Here is a 24,043-nt window from a genome sequence, read left to right on the forward strand (position 1 = left end):
AGGAGGAGGAGGAGGAGGAGGAGGAGTTGGACAGGAGGAGGGAACAATATAACACAAAGAGATGAAGGAGGGGCTGAGAGGAAAAAAGAGGAGTTGGGAGTAATATGAAAAGGACGACGGGAGGAGCCTCTGGGGAGGTCCCACAACAAAAGTACATGTGTCTCTCAGCACCAGTCACGGCAGAGCTACAGAGGGTACGGTGACGGTCTGAAGACCCTGACAAGTCAACATAAAGAAGCTAAGTTGCAGAGCACCAGAACTGTTCAGAGAAAAAAAAACATAAAAAACCTACTGAATGTACTGCATACTTTTATAACTCACGTGCAGCACATTCATTAAGAAGCAGAAAATTCGAGCATCACTTTATAACATAGACTACGGTGAGAATTTTTAAGTTATTTGGGTGTCATCTCTTTAGCAACTCAACGGAAAGATGTTGTAATGAGTATCTGATGCGCTTTTACCTCATGCAAAAATGTTGTGGTTTGACCACACCCAAGCATAAGAGATGCATGCGAAGGTCAGGTCAGTTCATGTGCACATACAGAACATTTATTGTATACAACATTCTCTTCACTGGGAGCAAAAAAAAACTTTACTCACCATTTTTCCTCGTCTGCGACGATTGTTGGTCTGAAAGAAAAAAAAACAGAGACATAGTACGTCAGTGATGTTGCTCCTGCACAGGAAAAGACAACAGAGCAATCTTGCAGCATCGAGCTCACCTCTTCCTTTTAAGTAGCATTTTTTCTCTCTCTTGCTCGACTGATTGTTAACTGTGTTTTGGGCCGGTGGAACCTGAAGTGACTATGCTTTTCCTGATCCAACTCAAAGCTGATTGTAATGTTATTGTGTTCAGAGAAGATGCAATTGAACATATTCTAAACTTTGCAAAGAAAAGAGAAAAAAAAAGTGCAAAAAAAAAAAAAAGATCAAAAAAGTGAGAGATGCATCAAAAAGCTGCACCTCTATCTGCTAAAACTGTTTTAGAAAATCAAAATCGAACTTGCAACTGTTGAAGATTTGAAGAATAACTCAAACTATTTCGACTCGGGACTGTCTAAAACTTTATCTGCTCTGGTTTGCCTCTCCAGCAAAATCGTCTGCAAAAGGGAATCCGAACTCAAGAATGCTCCAACGCGGCGGAAATGTCTATTTAAGCATGTTTTTGTCTGATGCAACATGCAGGCAAGACTGTGGAAATTGGACACTCATGTTTTGCTATGAACATAAAGGATGGGAGGGGTTTCCCCTGGATTTCCCTGCATAATCCAATGAAATGGTGCGGTCGCCTTGTTCTCATCAACAGGGAGACCAATGAGAAGCAGATGGGGGGTGAGGTCACTGTGTTGTGGTCCGCTGAGGAAGGGGCTGTGAGGGGGTTACTGGGTACAAGTGTGTGGGAGAACGTGGGAGTGAGTGAGGGGAATAGAGAGATGATTGTCAGAGGGGGGATGAATGGAGCTGAGTGAATGAAGCAACTGTGCATCGGAGAAAGAGATCCAACTGTGTGATCGTCGCTAAGAGAGGCAAAAACTGAATTCTAACATCTTTGTTACAGGCTGCTCTGCAGGCTTTTTGAGTCCGACAGTGTGGTAGGATGAGTGCTGCTTGTGCACAGTGCATCTCCTTTTTCATTTCTGCTGTTCACGTTTTTCCCTCTCTCCTGACAAGATGAAGTTAGACAGTCTCCTGCCCTCTCCCTGGCCTCCCCTCTCTCTCTGTTTGACTCGCCTCTTGTTGAGGATAACACATTGTAGTTGGCCACGGGGTCAAGGATAGATTAACTTTCCCTGCAGATCTCTTTCTTTCTGTCTTTCTTTAACCGTCGTCCGGGGCGGGAGCCATCCAGCATCGATAACCCTCTGGCCCTCGCTCTCCCCTTCTCTCTTCCGATGTGTAACCCCTCCACTGCCTCCCCCCCCCTTCCTCTGAGTTGGCAAAATGCCAGGGGAGAGCCTTCCTGCCAGCGTGGCACTGCTGACTCCATCTTTTCCTCTCTGTCTCCTCATTTCCTTCTTGCTCTATTGTGCTCTCTTCCAATCACTTCAGCTCTCTAGTCCAGTGAGCCTGGTTTTCTCCATCTCCTGCTGTATTTGTCGCTGGGCTTAGTATCGAGTCGGGTTCTGTGCACGGCTGACGTCGACTGTGCCTACTACTACTACAGAGCTTTGTGAAGAGTGAAGCGCCGACTTCAGAGGGAACAGATCTGATTTTAAACGGCTTTGACAGACCAGTCATGTTCTCAGCTTTGAGCATAGAGCAGCAGGTAATAGAGAGAAGACTGTTTCCCCACTGTCCAATTACTGCTGGAGAGTTTTCTTTTAATAATATCCTCATGACAACTGAGTTGTTGTTGTTTTCTTCTCTGTAAGAAATGCACTTTATTCGAGGAGTTTTTGTTTCCAGGCTTCTGTCAAATTGGACTGATAGTCACAATTCTTCAGAGGCAACAGGAACCCAAACAGGAACATGCAAAAAGGGACTTTCTAGTTATTAGTTCCTCTGGTGCCACAGTTACAGGAACTGTCTGGTCAAACAAGGAATAATAATTGCTCTGTGAGTACCAGTTAGCACCAGTTGCTGTGGCTGGGAGCCAGTTTGAAGTTCAAATGTGAGGTAAATTGAGGCTGCAGGGAACAAAAGATTTAATAAGTATAATGCTACAGTCATTTAAACTGATTTAAACTGCTGTATGGATTATTAGCTGTCAAGTTTAAAATCTCACTATTAGCAGCATGTGATAGATAGTTTGAACTGAGATGCCCCTTTGAAATTTAATCTAGAAGGGAGACTTTATTTTTTGCACTGTTTATTCAACAGTGTTAATCCAAACCTCTGCAAACAAGTAGAGCCACATTAACTCTTCCTCATGCTGCCATGCTACATGCATTCAGTGTTTTTGCACCTTGTTTTTTACTTTTATTTTTACATGCAATGTTGTTGCACTTTATATTTATAGATATTGATGTCTGTACTACTGACATGCATCTTTCTATTGTTGACTTTTGGATTGTGCATTGCGGATCACCATCCCTGTGTTGATGGAACTGTGGTTTGTGTAATTGGATGTGTATGTGTTTTGTCTCAGGGGTTGTGTTATCCCCATGTCCCTTGCTTGTCTACTGCAAAACCAATTGCCCCCCCGGGGGACAAAACGAATAAAAGTTGAAGTTGAAGTTGCCTCTAAGCAGCAGGGACCAACACTCACTGTGTCTCAGACATCTTGTCCAGCAGGTTCTCGGCCACAGACTTCTCTTTCATCTCCGTCGGGACGCGGTCGGTGGGATAGTGGCTCTCCACGTCGACCAGCTCGGCCTCATTGGGGGTCATACCCATCATCCTCTTCTGCCTGTAGCGAGACAAAGCCGGAGCAGTTTGGCACAGAGTATTGACACAGAAAGTTGATTCATGTTTTTCTCCTTTTCAGCGAGCGGACACATAAAGCAGCTGAAGAGGGACTGTTTCTGTAATGTGGCTCTTCATGCCAGGCTACTGAACAGAAGGCAAATTCATTCAACGCTCACCGTCCTCTCTGTGATTTCCATATCTGCTTGTTTGTGTCTTCTAAGGTTTTGATTTTCTGAACGGACTGAAGGTCAGTCCCATCTCAGATCAGATCATTTTTGTGTTTATACTCATCCAAGTCAGTCTAAGATGTTAAATAACTAAGCTAAGCTTCAGCATCACAGACAGGAAGTGCTGAAAAAGACAGTAAGACACCAGGATGTCTTTTTCTCAAAGGAAGTCTTGAGTAATAGTTGCTTGCAGCTGAAAGTAGGGTAATTAGATTTTAACAGATGTTTTAAAAGTATCAGAAGCTAGATCTGAGGCACCATTTTTGCACACAGTGAACTGGTGAGGTGAGGAGCCTGCAGCCTCTTACTGCAATTTGGATGAGCAATGCCTTTTATTACGTAGAGATTATGAGTAAATCATGTTTATGTGTCAAATATGAACATTCAAAGGTGGTTTCCTCCGGGGTGGGTTGCTCCTCTGAGGCAACTTTTAACTCTCTCTCCCTCGCTCTTACTGTTACTCTTTGATGTTAAGAGATAAAACTACTTTGCAAAATTGTCGGAAGTCACATTAACCACAATTAAAAATCACATAAAAACTGTGAACTTGAAGCGAGCTCACCTGCTGGGTGACTGATTTGAACATTTATCAAACCTCAGATACAATTACAGGGGAGAGTTTCAGTTATAGTTGTGCTGAGACGCATGAAAGATACTACAACACATCATTTCTCCAGGCATACACACAGGACATAATATTACATAATATACTTATTTTTTAATTAAGGCTAAGGGAGCATAATGTCCTTCAACACATGCCAATCATTATCAGTCCCAAAGCAGCCGGCTGTGATCATGAACTGAGCTCAATAGTGTAGATCTACAGTATAAAACAAAAGTCTGGGATATAATAAAGACTGTGTTCAGGCTGAGGGCTTCTTACCTGAAGTCTTCAAGCTGTTTGGCCACTTCAGCAGCCTGTGCATACTGGACCTCCTGAGCATAGCGCCTTTGGGTTTCCTCAGGGAGCATCTCCGGACGGATTCGGTCTTAGAGAGTGAAGACAGGGAGTAAGTCAGAGGTAGTGACACAGACAAGGCAACACCAAGCAGGGCTGTGGTGTACATATATTATTAAGAAAGTGTTAAGACTTAATTAATTATACCACAGGAAAATAACTTACCCAACTCAGTGGCTAAAGTTGCTGGTACTGTCACTCTAAGAATCTGTAATTTGAAGCAAAAGACAAAATAGGCACAAAGATAATAGATAATAAGAACATTTTTTTTATTTTAAGGCATATGTAAGATATCAGGGATTCAATAAATTAGAGGACTGACTCTTTAAACAACTGAGTCGTTCTATTCTATTCTATTTTTTGCTGTATATGTATTGCTTCTTGGTTTTTTGTGGACCCAGGGAAAACATTATGGCATCAAGGGAGGAGATGCAGTAGCTAGATATCACCACAAGGGGTCATTTGAACACTAGAAATAAAAAAAATACAGATATTCCAAATAGCAGATACGTTGCGCTGTCACTGCCATGAAAACAAGCACATGGGCCAACTTTAAGTTGAAGGGTTTCCAAAGGAGATGGGGGTTAAAAAAAAGAGGGGCTAAGAGAGGATGATTGGTCCTGAAGGGCTTTCTCACGATCCTGACAGGAAGCTGTGGGGTCGCGCAGGCAGAACGGGAGGGAGAGAGTGTGCAGCGCAGGCCAGCTGAGCTGACAGACGCGCACAGTGTGATGAGCGTCGAGGAAGAAACATAACAAAGGGGTGACAGAGACCAGGTGTGTGGGGAGAAGTGACGGGAAAAGACGCAGCCAGTGTGGAAGGTGGTGCACAGACACAGGCCACGCAGCCATGCCCCAACAAGCAAAACATTTGCACACAATGTCCTCCAATGTCTCCCCTGGGTCCGGCTCAGAGACTACAGCTGATTACATCGAATTCCTGTTGATACAACACATTATGCTACAAATATCATATCCATATTGTGAAGTGATTTTGAATCAAAAACTGAAAGACAAAGAAAAAAAGACTCAGTACTGAGCTTCAGTCCTTCATTATAGGACCACTGGATGAATTTCAAAGCATAAAACCATGCAAGCATAATTTGATATGTGAAGTTATACAGCTTCTGCAACATCTGCTAAGGTCATCACTATAAAGCAATGAAGTCCAAACAGTGTCTGTCAGTGAAGACCTCCACCGCACTGTTGCATCCTTCCCAAAAAGGAGCTGAAATGACCTCAGTTCAAACACTGCCTAAGAATATGGGATCAAATCTCATGAGGATATCAGAGCAACTGTGCTTCTTTATGAAGGATTTGCTTATCCCATATCATTTAATCTCTTAGAGCTTTTAGATAAAGCATTCATTCATAAACTAATAAAACACGCACGTGTCTCATTATCACTGGGTGCTTTCACATACTCCTCCTGACTAACTATTTTTATTTAACCTTAAAGCAGAAGTAAGCGATCCGGTCGCTTTGGCTAATGCTGCGTTCCAGGCAGGCTTTTGAAACCGTAAATTACAGCTTCACGTCACGACTTACGACTTTGTAGCGTTCCAGGCAACCCACTCGTGTTTTTCCGACCTGTTTTACCTGTGAAAGTCACTATAACGGCCACTCGTAACTTCCGACCCGTGAACTCGTACCAGATCGAACTGGTACGACTTCACAGGTCAGAAAAACACAAGTTACAGGTTGCCTTGAACGCACCATAACGTCTTGTCTGCCAATGGAGTTAGCAGCCCCCGCCCTCGTCATGGATCTATTGGTCCTCGTCCCTACGTCACCACATTCACGCGCATCCCTTGGCTGCACACACAGCCCTTCATGCCGTTCTCTCTCCTCATTGGATAAAACTTGTAGGATACGAGAAAAGTTTTCTCCTCGGCTCAGAGCAGAGCAGAGTGACTGACAGACCCGTGTTTCGGTCCAAACACTCTATGTAAGTGATTGCTGTCGGAAGATATAACTATTTAAGACTTATATTAACACAAAAATATCGCTTACTTCTGCTTTAACTTTAGAGTGCATTCTCCTATGTTGTTTCCCTTCCTGTCTCTGGCTTCATGACTTGTCTGGGCCGTTCGTTATCCACGTTCAATTTACATGCAGGCAACATTCTTGCAAGAAATTCAGCAGCTACTTACTGCACCCTTGTCCAAGAAGTTGCTGTGGAACTCCACAAATTGCTTCTTGGTCTCTTTGGAGCTGAGGGTCTTGAAGAGGTCAGCGTGGAGGTAACACAGCTGAGAGAGGAAGGACAGAGAACCAGTGAGTGCTGATGAATTTCAATTGCTTTTGCACGCTGCTCCACCATTACCTGCATATCTGATATTACTATACACTCACTTGTCAGCTCAATAGGGTGCTTTAACTGATGCAGTGTATTATAACAGTTCTACTGTGACTCAGTTTGAAAAAACAAGTTGAAGAGGCGCTAGTTTGGAGGCTGAGATTTGTGCTGCTGTTCAGCTGTTTTGCATCAAAGAGCTGTGTTTGCTGCCACGCCCACCACCAATGATTGGAATATGGGTGGACAAAATAATAGGAACATTATGAAATCATTTGCGTTAACTTCCCTGGTTATCATAGAAGTCAAGGTGATGACATGAATCATCCAATCACTGGGACTAATTGGATTTTAATCATAATGGCATAATGCCACAATCTCATTGTTTTGAATGCCACAATAATTTTCTATGTGTAATCTATTATGTGTAAATCTTGGGTTCACATCAAAACAGAAACTAGCCGACTAAGCAAGCAGCCATTCGCCCAACATCACTCTTTGTGTAAACTCTACAGGAAACAACACAACTTCTATTCTCCACATGGACAAATGGGATGAAAAAAGGAGAACAAGGAAGAGGAATAAGGGAGGGAGGGAGTGGGGGAGGGGGCACCATGGCTTTGGGAGGTGTACAGTAATAGTACCTGTGGTAGGTCACGGTGTCTGTGTGCGGAACAAAGGGGAAAGGATAGGCAGGCTTTTATAGACACACTGATTCACATGTAGTCACACACACACACACAAACAGGGTCAAGTTTGGAAATGTACACTCTTGTCCTGTTGGTGAAAGCTTATAGGGGGTATTAGAGGTGGGGGAGGCCCCATATATTATCACCATACTTAAGGCACAATACAATACTATTGCAATTTGAAACTTTTTTTCATATCCTGACTATTGCAATAAAAATACATGCAGTCATAAAAAGTGCTCTCTTATTCTAGTACAAAAATTGTAATTCAGATTTTCAATTTATAATAAAGGATTCATATTTGATGTCCATGAATCCATATTGCCTCATGATACATGGTACTGTGCTGTACTGATGTTTCCCCTCACCCCTAGGATGTACGAGTTAAGATTTTGCTTTCATAATTAATTAATCTGATCAGGTGCATTGACTTTGAAGAGTGGACTCTAATGCATATAAGATCTGAACAAGCAGTTTCTCTTCACAGGTACAGTAAATGATTTGACTGATCTCAGGTATTTGCCTTGAGGACACTGTTGAGTTGAAAGTGCAATGACTGAAGGACACCCTCTGTTGATATACAAAAAACCTGTATCTACTGGAAATACTTGTTCTACATTTAGCCGGGACTCCTTCAGATGATGCTTATCTTGCTCACTCTAACAGACCAAACCGTGGAGCTGCCACATGCCCACATCACACTTCAAAGGGTTTCAAAACCGATGAGAGTCAAAATAAGACGTCTGGTTGTAATAATATAAACTGCTGAACAGAAATGTTTTTCTGTTTTTCTAGAGTTGAACAAACAGTCATTTGTGTTCAAGTTGCATCTCAGTCCTCAGAAAATTCATTATAATTATTAACTTAGCCACATTTGTGCAGCTCTTCATCACGCAGTTTGGACAGTGGAGCAGGATCAACACCTACACAATGACTTTATTATAAGCAATACCTATATTTCAGCCCAAATGGCTGCAAATAATGATTTTAACTAATCCATCGTTAAAGGGATAGTTCACCCAAAATTCAAATTTCACTCATAATCTACTCACCGTCATGTCAACTAGGAGCTGTGAGAATATTTTGTTCCGAAAAAAATTAAATAAGTCTATATTTTAAGCTTGTCTGTAGCGGAAGCTCCCAGTGTCTCGGTTTACTGCTCTTTGCGAGATTTGCACTGACCGGCAGAACAATTTCTCATGTCGGGGCTTCAACACAAGAGGGACATTACAGACGAGCAGTATGAAGGTATTTGGATGTTTTTTGGTGTGTCTTTTTGGACGAAGAAAAGTGGTATCCATTCATAACCATTATATGAACAAATACTGCTGCGCGGACCCCCCCGTAACTCAGAGAAGGCACGGAGGACTCTGAAAATTCTCTCAGCCCTTAGTCGACATGAGGGTGAGTAGAGGGTTAGAGAAGAATTAAATCCAAATTTTATGAATGAAACCAGTGTATTCATGTACAACAATGTCTCTGTCTTCATATGGCATTAAAAGTTGACACATTTTAGTAATAGTAGCATCAGCGTAGTAATAGACATCAATAAATGTCACGTCCTCGTTTAAGGACATTGGGACTATGTTATGTTATTAAAGTACCATGTTGTTGTTGCCTTTTTTTTGTGATATCACCACAAGATGGTGCAGGCAGTGTCCCTAAATGTGGCTAATAGGTCAAAGTTTTTAAAAAGGGAGTATCATGGTGCTAAGAGGCAAAAATAATGTCCTCGTATGAGGACGCAGGGTCTCAGGAGGATTCACATTTCTTAAAAACTACTTGTTATTACTTGACCGTTCCACTTCAGACTGATAGTACTTGACCTCAGGATGACACTCAAAACAAAACTAAACAAAAATCAGGCCAATCTGATGTGGCATTTTAGAATAAAACCCCTTTGAACTTCCATATGTCACTGTATTCTATATACAGTAGGATTCATTGTTTTTCGACCCAATGTCCTCGTATGAGGACACTGATTTTTGAGAGAACTACTTATTGTAGAAAGCTGAAATTTTGAATTTACCCAAATTGGGCCCTTCTGGTCCCAAACAGCAAATACAGTTTTTTTTATGTTGAGATAATCCCAGTGTCCTCATATGAGGACATCATTTTTTGCAAAAACTACTTCCTGTACAAAGACAAACTTTAGGTATTGTACTTATTAGGTCCTACTTATCCCAGATAGCAAGGAGAAATAAAAAATGCACACCAGAAAAAAGCTCGGGTCTCAGGAGGTTAATGTGTGATTAATCTGTCTGTTGAACACACACATGGACTCAACACGTTTGGTTCTGGTTCTCACCATGGGAGCAGGGTCAAACTGGAGAAAGACATGTTGCATGAAGACCAGCAGGTGGGTCGGCCTGTCCTTCAACAGCTCTATATTGTTAAAGTATGCACACTGGTCCTCCACCGTCTGACAGAGGGAGACAGAGAGAGAGAGAGTGAGAGAGAGAGAGAGAGAGAGAGAGAGAGAGAGAGAGAGAGAGAGAGAGAGAGAGAGAGAGAGAGAGAGAGAGAGAACATGCAGAGAAAACAATTGATTGAATAATAATAAATGGTAATAAAAATGGCATCAAACTGATACGATTACAGAATTTTATTCACTCACATCATTAAGATCATTCTCGAAATCCTCATCCTCAGCCCCGATGATGCTCATGGCTGGGTTAGAGCAATGAGCCCCAAACACACCCTGCTATGGAGACAGAGAGGAGGGGAGGAGGGGAGGAGAAAGGGAGGGAGGAAGGAAGAAAACAAGACAATTAGCAAACCATTATGTGCTATACTTTCAACTGGCAAGCTATCGCTCTGTGACGTCGTGAGCCCCCGCTGAGCAGAGCCAGACATGAAGCCAGATTAAAGTTTGGACAAAGTGAACTTTCCCAGTGGAAAACAACATCAAGCGGAAAAGAGGGAAACTGTCCCAGCATCCAATCCGGTTTTGTGAAGGGTGAGACGGGCTTGATGTGTTACATCTCTTGTGGTTTCATGAAATAAGTTGAATCCCATTGATATATGATATACTGTATATATATATATATATATGATATGAGCAAAGAGAGGTGGAGGGATATAAAGCAGGTAAAGAGGCCTGCACTTTATCACGTCCTTTATCAAGAATGACTGACTTTGCTCCGTTTTATTTTATTTTTTTAAAAATGGCTTTAACTGTGATAATGAGAAACCACTGAGGGAGCTTTACTTGGGTTCAGTAAACCTTATTCTCTCTTGGAATAAATCATCAGGCTTCTGGGAGCAGGACACTGAGAATGAACTGATAACGAAGCAATTAAAAAGGTTTTTAACTAAATAACCTCAACTGTTTTGTTGAGATCGGTTTCTTCTGCGCATCGCTTAAGTCCTCGTTCCCCCCAGGCCAGACTAAAAAATTTAGTTTGGGTGTTGAACTCAGGGGAACAAATGATTCAGGGAGTAACATGCAGTGCGGACTTTTTCTAAAGTTGAAAAATCTTGCTGTTGGAAATTGTTTATTCAGCCTGGTGTTGTTCAGTAATCCACTTAGAGGAAAACCGTCACGTAGCTGCCATGACATAAACCCTCCAGGTGTAGAAATGAAACTAGACTGATCTGAAATTAAAAAGGTTTATTGATGCCGGTCCGAGCCTTTGAAATCCACGAATGGGGGAAAAAACGGCATTGGAGCTAGTGACCAATTTATCCCTGCCCTTCACACCCCACACCACTTCCCCTGCACGCATACACACCCAACAACACAAACAACACATTGCTCCTTGTATTCAGCTCTCTGAAGGCTGCAGACTCGGAGCCGCCACCACGGAACACCCAGACCCACACAAATGAACACACATCAAAAACACAACAACACAAAAGGCCAACGGCTAGACCGTACGTTTACCATTGTCCACTGCTAGGTGAGTGCAGAGGGCAACGTCTGAGCGGTGCCAACGAGGTGTAAGGTGAGAGAGGAAAAGGGCGTTAATGGTCTCTGCGCAAGAAAAACCCCATGGGGAAACAGTAAGGAGCTTATTAAAGAATTTATCAGGAACTTATTGTAAAGACTCTGAATTATGAATTCGGTTATATAAGGTCATTATTCATTATAGGAACAAATTATAATGTTCAAGAGGTTTATCGAGGCTGTAATACCTCTGATCATATAGCTTATCTGATTTCAGTTACAGTAATTCAGGTCTCTATCAATTCAACCTTTATACCTTTAAACCACTGTTGTTGTCCTTATATCTTGTAGTGCATTTTGCTTTTAGATTGTAAGACATTTATAAATTAATCGGAGAACTGCTCCGGATCTAAAATTCATTGTAATCATTATTTTATATGGCAAGAAGTTAATAATGTGTCAGCCATGACAGATTTTTCTATACTTTGGTTAATATTTCTGGTTTTATGAAGTTAATCTGGGTAAACGTCTGGTGGCAATATTAGATTTTCTAGACTGATGCATCAATATGATGAAATAACTTGATTTGACAGATAGATGCCAACATTTGGAAGGGCAAAGAAACTGATTCTAGACTAGAGAATCCTGCATGGTTACTTACTTTACTTGTCAATGGTGTTTATTAATGTTTTCATATGCATCAATATCATAACATAAAATGAAATAGAAGAATTGCATCCACATCATCCGACCGCTCCGTGCATTTCTAACAAACTCAGGTAATTCATGTTCACTACATTCTTTTATGTTATCCCTAAATTAACAATTTACAAATGTTCAATAAGAAATCCCAAATTATTGCAGCTTAGTTGATAACCCAGTTTCTACATATTAACACTGCATGTCTAATTCTTCAGATGAATGTGGTATTATGCAGAACACATTCACATTTACAGCTAAATGACTCAGTGGTTAGAGTTGATAGGGGAAAAGCGACTGTGTGGTGTGTACACAACCGCAATTTCGATTTGTGGACTGAGCACAATGGTTTGTGTGTGCGTAAGTGTGTGTGCACAGTGGTCAGCAGGATGGCTGACAAATGCTTTGAGGTCAAGGTGAGTTCTTGTACAGAGACGGAGAGAGAAACAGAGCTGTTAGTCAGGAGAGAGAGAGAGAGAATGTGTTCATTCATGGCCGTTTCCAGTGGGCTGCGGGTTGAGAAAGGCCAGCGCTGGTGTAACATGCGTGGGAGGGGGGTTAGCTAAACACACACACACACATACAGTAGGAGCGCCAGGGCCACAGACGGGCATTTGCATGGACACACACATACACACACATACACACACTAACACCCAGCCACCAAACACCTCACCAAAAACCTCCACAGCCACCTTTACTGAGACAATGAAGAAGGTATTATGTCACCATGACAACCACAGCTTATAACCACTGTAAACGCAGCTCTAGTTATTTCCTGGTGGAAAAGACAAAATGCTTTCACTGTTACATCTCGTGTGAAAAACAAAACTAAACAAAAAACAATGTTCTCTCTCGGCCTCAGAAAGCGTCTCATTCAGATTCACCTGTGTTTATCTCTCAGATGTAACATAATGTCAGAACTAAACGACAGTAAACCTGCTGCTTATTTTCATGATCGCCTGTTTAGTCTGTTATTTAATTAGCTATGAATTGGATTTTTTTTTTTCAATGGGTGCAATTGACGGTGCATAATCTCTGTTTCCGTCTCAGTTGACCGCCTCCAATCAGGACGCGCTGTAAAACCCAGACTTCTTTTAAAAACCCACCGCTGATACAGTACACTGCCTCCTCGTTACAGGAGACGTTGAACCCCCTGTTATTGTTATGATACGGGAGTAACTGTGGTGCACGTTGATATTCTGAAAGACAAATTGAAGCCAGCAGGGGGTGGGGAAGGGGGGGCGGGGGTAATTATGGTTACTCAGATGGAAGTAGGTAAGGTCAGCTCCGCTCTGAATTTAAAGAGCAGGGGGATTAGAGAGAGGGGGCAGGAGCCGGAGCCTCCTCTGCCCAGGAGGAGCCAAGTGGTGCATTCCAGCATATGGCACAGTTCAGACAACAGATGGAGACAGTCTGTGAGTTTCAACAGTAACCAGAGCCCCCCTCCCTCCCCCTCTCACCTCCATTAGTGTATGATAGAGGGCATAAGCTCCAAACTGTGAGGGTCCTTCCTGGCTGATATGGACGCAGCTGAGGTGTGGGCAGGGGTGTGTGTGCACGAGCAGGGCCGTATAGGGGAGAAAGGTGATGATAATTCTAGGGGCCCAGCGCCCAGTGGGGCCCATAAAAAACCCCAGTAGTCTAATTTTTGTAGTAATGCTGCATTAGCATCAAAACAAAGTAGGCTAAATAAAAAATGATAATACATAATTACGTAGTCTAAGAAAAGAAACTGGAAATGTTAGGGGGTAGGGGCCCAGTTTAGTATTCTTTAAGGGGGCCCAGAATTCCTAGCAACGGCCCTGTGTACGAGTATATGGTATTTAAAGCAGAATGCCCCAGAAGTGCAGAGATCAGCTCTGGTCGCTCCTGAGAGTAGGCAGCTGCCCCCCCCACCCACTCACCCACTCACCCACCCACCCACCCAGCCTCTCCCCTCCCTCCCATCACATTCCGGGACTAACTAAGTGTCAGGTGGCATCAATCTGATGATAGCCATCAAGCGTACGTGCCTTTGTGTGTGTGCGTGTGTGTGGGTTAACACTCAGCACGTATGTGGGAGGGGGCCATTCCTATGTGATTGTGGGGAGCCGCCGGTGAACGTACGTGTATGTGTGTGTCGTGCGTGAGTGTGTGTGTATGTGTGTGTGTGTGTACCCCGACAACTGGTCTTTACAGCAGCATTCCTCTCCATCCCTGACCAGGCCGAGGTCTAATACTGTACATGAGCAATTGAAGAAAAAAAAAAAAAAACTGCACCTGTTTCATCGTTCAAACAGTTTAGCATTTCATGTTTCCACCAGGTCACTAAGAGGTTACACGCTGCAAACCTAATAATAACCGAGTCGCTGTTACATCAGCTCTCTTGTGCAAAAGTTAAGCCCCTGAAACAAGCTGCGTTAGTGTGGAAACCCCTCTGGTTGAGAACAGGAGGAGGAGGAGGAGGAGGAGTCGTCGAACTGTGACCTCACCCCGAGGTGGGCATCTTCGGCGTCCATGCCGCGAGTGGAGGAGACCACACCTGTCAATCAAGCTCCTGCAATAACATGACGGTGGCTGTCAGAGGGCAGTGTGATAAAGGACCGGGTCAAATGATGCAGGTCGTTTCAACAACAAACAGAGACGCAGTCGACATGAAATGATGCCGATACAGTTTTAGAAGCAACCGGTGCAGGAAGTTCATCACCAGTCAGTTGTAATCCAGTTTATCCCCACAACACAGACTTTTACCCCCACAAGGTCACTCAAAGCATATCATTATATATCACTGGCATTGGTGAAAAATGATCATCATAGATAGGACTGGTGCCAGCACACATGTATATCACTGGATTACACACGCACACACACGCACACATGTGAGGCAGCACTTCTCAACAAGACTAAGAGCACATGAGCACACGGTCTGAGCTGCACTCAGAACAGCTCAAAGCTGATAGCCTATCATACAGTTTGATATGATACAGGAGGACGGTCAAACTCCAAGTGAAATTACAAGAAGCAGAGCACATTTTTGAGTGAAGCCGGGCTTTAACACCCTCTGATGCCTTGTTTTTGCTCTTCTCTTGGCTCTCATCCTGCGTTGCAGTGATGCACAGGTGCACTCAAGTACACTTTCTTTCTGATCAAACAAAACACTATCCCAAAACAAAAAAAAAAGAATCCAGAGATATCCCTTCTAGGTTCTTGCAAGAATCTGTATCATATCTGATTTGATTTTTTTTTTTTATATGACATCTTTTTTGATATGTCATGATTAAAGCATGTCCAGATTTCATCACATATGGGCTCATAGTTTGAAATATCTGTGCAACTACATCTCTGGATTGTGTGTAGGGGGGATTTTGTGCAGTGAAATAAACAGTAAGTGAGGTACAACAGCAGCACATCTAACCTGAACATGAGGAAGTACAACAGGGGAGTCAAACAAACAAAATGCACAGGAGAAGACAAATAAACAACTAAAATATTCAGTCAGAAGTGAATAGAGCACATTTCTCTTTTAGAGAGAAGTCATTTCCAAGTGAAAAATTAGGCATTTTTTTCATATAGGATAATGAAGTAGCAGTAATGAGAAGCAGTGATGAGTGATGAGTGAATAATATATCTTTAAAGATTAAAGGAAAAGAAGTTAGAGGCCTCAAAAAAGTAAGACTTTCTTCATCCTTTGGGATGTTTCACATTCAAAGAAATTGAGAAATGGAGAAAACAAGATGTATATGAATGTACTGTATAAAGAATTTGGCAAAAAATACAAATACTGGGGAATATATTAAGCAAAACTTTTAATTGAACTTCCTTAGTCTTGTCTGATAGGAGGTTGTTTCTCAGATGACCCTGCCTTGTTGTACACTCTTATTCTAACTTTGAAAAATTTGGCAAATATAGGCTACTTATTGTTACATTTTACATCTGTCAGTTCAATTTCATCCTACTTCATCGAAGACTTCATCTGAGACCACGTTATTCTCACCCCAACTTGAGCTGAATGAATCCATCTGGAACAGCATATGTTTAAAAATCTAATTCTCTGCTAGAAACTGGAAAACTATGTACAGTCATAAACCGTTGCCATGCTCATCAAAAAGACTGACAACGTTATTTATATCTCTTTGGAACCAATTAGGAAAGAAAAAAAAAATCTTGCTTCTGATAAGAATAAATCAAAGAACATTGTGACATCAATGTGGGGTGTGGTTACAGGCGCAACGCTGCAAAATCCAAACAGACAAATATCAATAATTCTGGATGTGGTAAGAAGTAGAAATTCTAAAAAATGTTAACCTTGGTGCATTGAGGGATAGAACCAAAACAAAACAAAAAGAAAGAAAAGTAAGTGCGTCTGTCTTCCATCTTCCCCACAGGGATCTGACCCGAGGACACTGAGATGAATTGGATGAAAGCAACATGCAGATTCCGTCAGTTTTCAAAGGGATCTGCACCACGTTTATCCCATCGATGTGGTCTAAAAGCTGCTGTAAACTTGGACCGATTCTACACAGTGGCTTTCTATCAGATTAGTATGTTGATATATTAGAGTCATTTGAACTGTCAGGAGTGTGACGCACATGATTCACACTGTCAAGAGTCTCTCCAGCCAGCGACTCTGGACGATGGTGCAGGAAGCTAAATGCTGCCCACCAGCTGCATTAGGCTGCATGTGGTTCCTCATACACTGACAACATCTTCTTACACTGAAGACTAAAATTAGAGCTTCACTTACTAACAATTACTAGATGCACCTGGCCACAGGATCCATTGTATGATCTCTCCTTATACACTCAGTCACAATAGGCTGCGTCCTGTCCTCTATATGCTATGAGGGCAGCGCCCATAAATAGCCCAGCAAGCAGCTAATGGCTATAGCTTGCTGTGTTTGCACTGCTGTTTATCTGGCTCTCTCATCAGGCCTCAGTCTCATTAGCAGGGACTGTGAGAGGGGGGGGGGGCAGCAGCAGCAGCAGCAGCAGCAGCACCGCTCCTCCAGCTGCTGCTGCTCCCTGAGGCGCCCGAGCAAAGAAGAAGAAAGAAAGAAAGAAGAAGATGAAAAAACTGGGGGAGTGGAAGGTGGCAAATGGGGAGGCACACAGACAGGAAGTGGGTGTAATTTCCTCAGGAAGCTATAAGAGCCATTTCCTGTATGACCTATCAGATGAAACGAAGGAGAGAGAAGGAGACAGAGAGAGAGAAAGCGAGGCAGGGAGAAGGAGACCACGGCAGACAATGAATGAAAAAAGGTGGAACAAAAAAAAGAGAGGCCACAAATGTTTCCGTAAGAAAAGAAAAGAAGAAGATAAAAAACGAAACGCTACACTCACATGGGAACCAGAAAAGGAAGTCAGAGCACAGCAGGACCAAAACCCAGCGATGACCGCAAGAAGAACAGAAAGTTCACCAGAGAAGAGTGTGAAAAGGGGAGGGTGGCCTACAACGGTTGTGTGCACTGTTTGCAGACATTCACATTTTGATGACCTCATGACTCAACTTTGATTGCTCAACAGTTGCAACAAAAAAAACTGATGTAGCCTGGTGGAATGAAATGCACAGACATATGTAACTTAATAATCATTTTCACACCTTGTCATGAATGTCCCAAAACTGCAGGCAGACAATCATAACTTTTACAACTGTGGCTGCAAACAGTGGCCTGTATGAACCCTACAGACTAAACAGAGAAGCCAGGGCCTCAGTGAGGAGGGGGGTGGGGGGTGAGGAGGGGGGCAGGGTACATGGAGAAGAAATTAAAAGAGGGGGCACACTGCAGCAGGAAATGAAGAACAAGGCGGCAACAGTGGAAAGAAAAGGGAAAGGGCAAGTGGAAAAAGAGCGACAAACTCTGGAAAGTCTAACAAGCTATACACAGAACGATCCAGAAACTGTGTCTGAGCACAGAGCTACACCTTCACAGCCTCATGCATTTGCTTCCAAAGTACACCACACAAAAACCAAACACATACACACACAACGCTTTCAACCTTGACCACATGGTTCTGGCTGCAGCTGACACAACTGACAGCGAGCTCGCACCTCAGCACCTCAGTGAAAACAGAGCCAGAGGCACCTCCGACCGTACAGCACGTGTGTGAGCGTGCGCGTTGTCTTTATGTTTTACATGCACCACGCTGCCACACAGGGATGGTTACATAACTGCAAGATGTTTAGATGTGTGCAATGTGTGTGTGTGCACTGTGTAAGCTCGGCCTAACTATGTGTGCATGTATGTGCGATAATAGGTTGGAGGGTGGAAGCAGGGTTGGAGCAGGGCCTTAGGTGTTAAATGCCAAAGTTAATTCAGTGTAATGAGGGAAAAGCTCAGGCCCACAGCCATGTGTTAGAGGTTAGGGTTAACCCCTAACCCATGAAGTGCAGGGTAGAGCTACAAAAAAAAACTACAAAAGACAGAAGAGTTAATCAAATAAGTTTAAGGTTCAATTAGACACTGGGCAACACATCGTTGGTGATTTGAAACACCTCTGTATCAGACCGTCTTTTCCACCAGGACCCTTCCTCCTGACACTGCAAACTGATTCTGCTAAAGTTACCTGCACTTTAGCAGCAGTTTCTGGGGCTGAAACTGGACTCACACTTATGGGCTGGAGACGCTGGAACAAGTGACTCGTGTTGTTGCTTTTAGTCGCCCACAAATCTTTGGCACAACTTTACGACAGACAGCAGGGTGCCCGAGATCGGACGCTAAAAACATTGAGGAACCGCTCCCAGAAGGTTAAGAAGACATCACTCTAAAGCATAAATATGAATTTAATTGCTAAAATATATTATTTTTTAAACCAGCTTTAATGCGGAGTGGCATACTTTAAAGACTCGTGTGCAGGATCCAACATTTTGGCACTGAAAATCAGGACGCTGCTGCGACCTCTGCAGCTTTAATTTGCATCAAATCTATCTCTTCCACTGGATCCCTTATGCAACAGATTAACCCAACAGAAAACAAAAGCGTCTTAGGATATTTACAGAAACAAAGCCCGATTGTGGGTAAGGCTCTTTTTAACTAAACGGAGATAAGACATTTTTTGATAACGGAGCCTGACGTGGCCTGACATCTGCATGTTAGTTCAGTAAAGATAGAAGGGCAATAAAAACAGTGGGTCTGAACATTACAGAGGGCAAAGTTATCCCAGGAATCTGGTCACTGCGCCGACAGTAAGCAAACCCAACAGGACAGGGTGCACTCAGAGATACTGAAGGTACAGTCAGTCGGTGGCGGGGCAGAGAGCGAGCACAAGGGAAGTGACATCAGCGTGAGAGGGAGCGGTTCCTCTGTGGTGGTGGTTTGAGAACAGGCGTCTTCAGGCAGTTTCTTTCCTCTTTCCCCCCATCACATCTTCCTCCTCTCTTCTGCCAAACTTTCGTTCTGTAAGTTTCGCCTCTCTGCATGTTATGTTTTAGTTTCCTTCTCCCTCTCTGCCTCTTTTCCTTCACCTACTGCCCAAAAATAAAGCGGCCCCTTGTACAATCGCTCCAAGACAGCCAGTGCATTCATGGCTGGCAGACAAGGGTCAATTATGTAATTTAACGACCATTACGTAGCGGCTAAAATAAGATTATGGGCAATAGCACCAAAGAGGCAGGTCTTTTCATTGCTTCACAGGCTCCTGCCTTACATGTTCTTTTTTTTCGTTTCTACTGCAGGTCCAAAAGGGAAAAGGTACTTTTGAATCCTTCTGGATTCCTCGAGTTTTACTGCAATGACCTTTTCTTGATATGAATTCACTTGGAGAGAGCTGCGGCAAATCATCGACTGTCTCATCATATGCTTTCAGTGGAGCGGACGTCGCTCTCCGAGGGTTTTTAATGATGCTGAACGGCCCCCATCCCCCCCAGATCCCCGTGTAAGACTACCTCCATCGGATGTCAAGATCTTTAAAGATGATGGTAAACGAGGGATCCCATAAAATGAGCTACTGTTGAACTTCCTCTCCTCGTCTTCATGTACAAAGCCGAGCATGTCCGCTGAGGTGGTCTCCTCATTTTCTGGGCTCTCCTTAGAGACAAAGTACAGTTCGCTCGTCTGCTGGAACAAACCGCCACCCCCACCCCCACCGCTGTCGAAACCCGCCCCCCCTCCAACCCTCTTGCTCGCTCCATGTCCCCATATAGAGGTCATTGGCCTCATGGAAACATTTGATAGGCCAGGGCCAATCGACTGGCATGGATTGGCAGTTCAGAGTGAACCTCAGCTTGGCCTAACTGCTTCCATGTGTGTGTGTGTGTGTGTGTGTGTGTTAGTGAGATCAGTAATTGCTGAGGCCAAACACAGAAACCTCTGATTAGCATTTGGGACAAAAAAGCCTGCTCCTCGTTCATTAACAAGTCTGTTACGTGTGTTGTTTGTGCATCCTGCTTTCATTTGCATCTGATTTTAAGACGATACCCAACAAAGCAACCGTACCAAGGCTCATGCTGAATATTCCTGGAAGAGATTCAGTCTGTCTAGAATCAAAGAGGAGGCTAACGTTGCCAAAAATACCTCTGTACTTGCACACGAGCACACCTTGGTTCACGATGCTGCTAACCGCATGCCAACGGTGTGCAATCCAGACATCCAACCCTGTCTTTCTCAGGACAGCCCTACCCAGGGACAATCCAGTCTCTGACCAAGAGCAGTACTGTCTTTACTAAATGCATATCTACAAGTCAATTACATTTGCTAGTGTTCAAGATAAGAGTTACAGTACTGGGTGATATGGAAACAAAATAAAATCACAGAGTCATATTTCTTTCATCAAGTTTTCTCCTGTAAATCTAAAACTAGTTGAAATGTCCTATTTTATGTGCATTAGCCTAGAGTTGCTCCAAGCTGAAAGAAAATGTTATTCCATGCAGCTTTAGCTCAATACCACACCATTATTTAACAGTTTCAGCACATTTAGAGCAGGAAAGTCCGCTCCTACTGTTTGTGTCACAGTCTGATAGCTGCAGGCAGCAGCTAACCCATGTTAGCTCCAGTGCCCTGCAGGCAGTGGACAGACTGACCAGAGCAGAAGCTCAACAGCTCAGGTTAGGGGGGGTAGAAACATTTTTCAGTCTGTTACAGGTGCAACTGTTAAATGTACCCATCCAGAAGAGGCTGTAACCACCTGGAGTCACAGGTAGTGCAATATCCTCCTGCCTGCAGGCCGTAGGTTACTTTCTCATGACTGTTGCGATTCACAAGAACCGATAAAGACAGCTGTCTCTTCCAAAGCTGACTCTTCTTGACTAACCATAACCTTTGGTGTCAATTTCACAACCACAACTTTCACACGGTGGAAAGGCACAAAAGAAAGTAACTTCAGCTTTAAAAAATAGGCTCTATACCCAGATAGGTATTCAAATTATTTTTAGTATGTCACACTGATATTTCGCATGAATTATGTGTCAATGCACTGCAGAGGAAATATTTGCAGCCATTGTGCAATCACAAAGCTCTTACGAAAGTGGGTATTGTATGTTGTTTAGAGTGTATAAAGCACAAATTAATCATTTTGGCAAGAAAAAAAAAGAATTTCTATATCTAATTTGACTTTACAAGTACTTTGTGCTCTCCTTTTAGTTTCATTTTCAATTGATGTATTTTACGGCATCTTGTCCCAGACAGTCAGTTTAGTTTCATCTGACTTGGACAAACAGGAAACCCTCACAATTGCAAAACTGTTGCAAGCAGATTTTTGCTTGGAAAATTATTGAATTTCCCATTTAATGAATAAGAAAAAAAGCACATGCACTAATGAAATGAGAGTTGACAAGCAGCGGTAACGACACATACTGGCGTTATTCAAAGTGACAGTGGAAGTTACGAGTTATTGTGTAATAGGCTATGCGTCTGTGCTGTTACAACATGACATTATCACAAATCCAAGAGTCCTTCTTTGTTCGTAAAGGCCCGAGTGCTCACATGGCGTAGTTTGGCCCGCTGTCTGCATACACTCCCTCAGACTGGAGGACCTTTCACCCCACCGTACCCCCCGTCTTCCCCTCCTCGAGAGTAAACATCATCTATGGAGTCTAGCCTGGCTTTTTTTTTTTCCACGCTGACCCTCAAATGAAAGGACTCATTCTCTGCTGCCTCACTCACTCTCCATCACACACACATTAGCCTGCCAGTCGTCCCTCTGACTCACACTTGGACAGATGGATGTAACTCTTTCCATTTTCTACCTTTTTTATTTATTTATTTATTTTTTAACAGTGGCAGTTATGGCCCTGGTTGTACCTGAACAGAAGCCTCTAATCATTATGTGAGAGCTCACATCGACCATATTCATTTTGGCCCCCGAAGGCGTCATTCAGTTGTGAGGAGGGGACGTCACTGCTGCACACACACACACACACACACGTCTCCCTTCTCACTCATGCACACACACGCTCCATAGCAGTCTGGTCTGGTTCGGCTGCAGCGGTGACTGACAGCAGAGAGCTGGCAGAGACTGACAGGTGAACACACTGAGCTCTTTGTGTCATGATAAAATACCTGTGAGCTACATCAACGGCAATGAATCACTTAACTGTGAACTGATTGATGCTTTATGACGACTGAACTTTTTGCGGTTGGCATGACGGTGAATGGAATGAAATTAACTTGTGAAAATCAATGTTTTAAAGATCAATCGGGGGTCAATCAAGTCAGTACAAATCAGTGTTGTGAGGTTCTGTTGGGGCGTTGGTCTATTAAAAGGGTATTCCACCAATTATTTACATATAGGTCAGGTTACGCTGCACAGAAAACATTTTTAACTTCTGTACCTCTGAAGGAAACTTGCCACAACTTCCTGATGACATCACTATGACATCATTGGGATTATCTCATCCTATGTTCAGATTTGTAACAGAGAACCTGCATTAGAAACTGTCTGTACTCTACTGAAGACACACTGTGTTGCATTATGGGAAATGTAGTATAAATATTGCTGTAGCTTGCCCCATACTTACCCACTACAAATCAGGATTGTAAGTACAATACTTTAATGTATGAAGCTCCTTATCATTGCATCTGCTCATACGAACCATAGGCCATATATCCATCCATCCATCCATCCATCCTATAGCTATACCACTCCTCTGAGGGGGGGGGGCCTGGAGCCAATTTCAGGAGACACAGGGTGAGGGTTGGGGTGACCCTGAACAGGTCAACAGTCTATCACAGGGCCGACATATAGAGCCGAACAATCTCACACTCACATTGACACCTACAGGCAAATTAGAGTCAATATTGAGTGGTATTATTACCAAAATGTTATCGTAATACACAGTGGTGGAAATGACCAGCTTTTGTCTTAAATCTCTCACCATATATGGACATATATGTGCATATTATAGCCTACATTGTCTGGTCACAAATTCTTCTTCGGTGTTCACTGCGCTACTTCCTCCTTTCTAACAATCCCACAATGAAAGCCGTCACTTTTTAGTGATGCAAAAATTACAGTTACGGAACATTACACCTGTCACAAGTGACTCAAAGATGATAGTAATCACTGTCAGTGTCCAAACTCTCAGTGAAGATTGAACTACCGAGCGTCTGTTACACAGGAAGAGCGCGGCAGACGAGTGACACAGACCGTCTCGCCCACAACAATGCAACACTGAGGCAGCTACATGGATTTCTGCCATCACTGCTTTTATTATTATTAACACCTGTTTCTCTTCTACTGTGACTCTGGTGAGAAAAACCAAGCAAAAGCTGCATTAGCATTGTGCTGGTATAGTCTGCTATGGTACAGCGGTCTGACCTCAATATGACTTACATAGACAGTGTAGAGTGTGTTGTTCTGTTTTTTGTTTTTTTTTAAATGGGAGGCCGCAGAGTGACCAACAACCACAGATGTTAAAGAAACAAAAGGTGTGAAAATTTAACTAAACCTAAAATTAGGAAATGGTGACATAGCCTACTGACATGTCTTTTTGAGTGACTTAAATAACTCATGAGTCATTG

At 43.0% G+C, this 24,043-nt stretch overlaps 2 protein-coding genes across 29 annotated transcripts in view; one reads left to right on the forward strand and one right to left on the reverse strand.

Annotated features, from left to right (window-relative positions):
• The window catches only part of LOC146971730 (trypsin-1-like), a 215,863-nt gene that overhangs the window by 99,010 nt on the left and 92,810 nt on the right, over positions 1-24,043 (forward strand). Inside the window, exon 7 of one of the 2 annotated variants that reach the window (XM_085801194.1) lies at positions 22,168-22,186. The exons of the other annotated variant lie outside the window; for it this stretch is intronic. The gene's annotated coding sequence lies outside the window, so the exon portion shown is untranslated. Of the gene's footprint in view, positions 1-22,167; positions 22,187-24,043 lie in introns of those variants that run through there. 2 annotated transcript variants of the gene reach the window in all.
• arhgef1 (Rho guanine nucleotide exchange factor (GEF) 1) overlaps positions 1-24,043 on the reverse strand; it is a 43,885-nt gene that overhangs the window by 17,486 nt on the left and 2,356 nt on the right. For 8 of the 27 annotated variants that reach the window (XM_085801177.1, XM_085801180.1, XM_085801164.1 and 5 more), the window contains exons 2-8: positions 10,138-10,224; positions 9,829-9,942; positions 6,689-6,787; positions 4,702-4,744; positions 4,462-4,567; positions 3,212-3,352; positions 604-633 (exon numbers count right to left, since the gene is read on the reverse strand). In XM_085801177.1, the coding sequence (XP_085657303.1) occupies positions 604-633; positions 3,212-3,352; positions 4,462-4,567; positions 4,702-4,744; positions 6,689-6,787; positions 9,829-9,942; positions 10,138-10,188 (584 nt within the window). In that variant the 5' untranslated portion in view covers positions 10,189-10,224. Of the gene's footprint in view, positions 1-603; positions 634-725; positions 2,531-3,211; positions 3,353-4,461; positions 4,568-4,701; positions 4,745-6,688; positions 6,788-9,828; positions 9,943-10,137; positions 10,225-14,582; positions 14,648-24,043 lie in introns of those variants that run through there. The other 19 variants (XM_085801170.1, XM_085801171.1, XM_085801157.1 and 16 more) reach the window with 6 other exon arrangements.

The sequence above is a fragment of the Trachurus japonicus genome, chromosome 16, assembly GCF_045865225.1.
Source record: "Trachurus japonicus isolate A0001 chromosome 16, Traja_1.0".
NCBI classification, from domain to species: domain Eukaryota; kingdom Metazoa; phylum Chordata; class Actinopteri; order Carangiformes; family Carangidae; genus Trachurus; species Trachurus japonicus.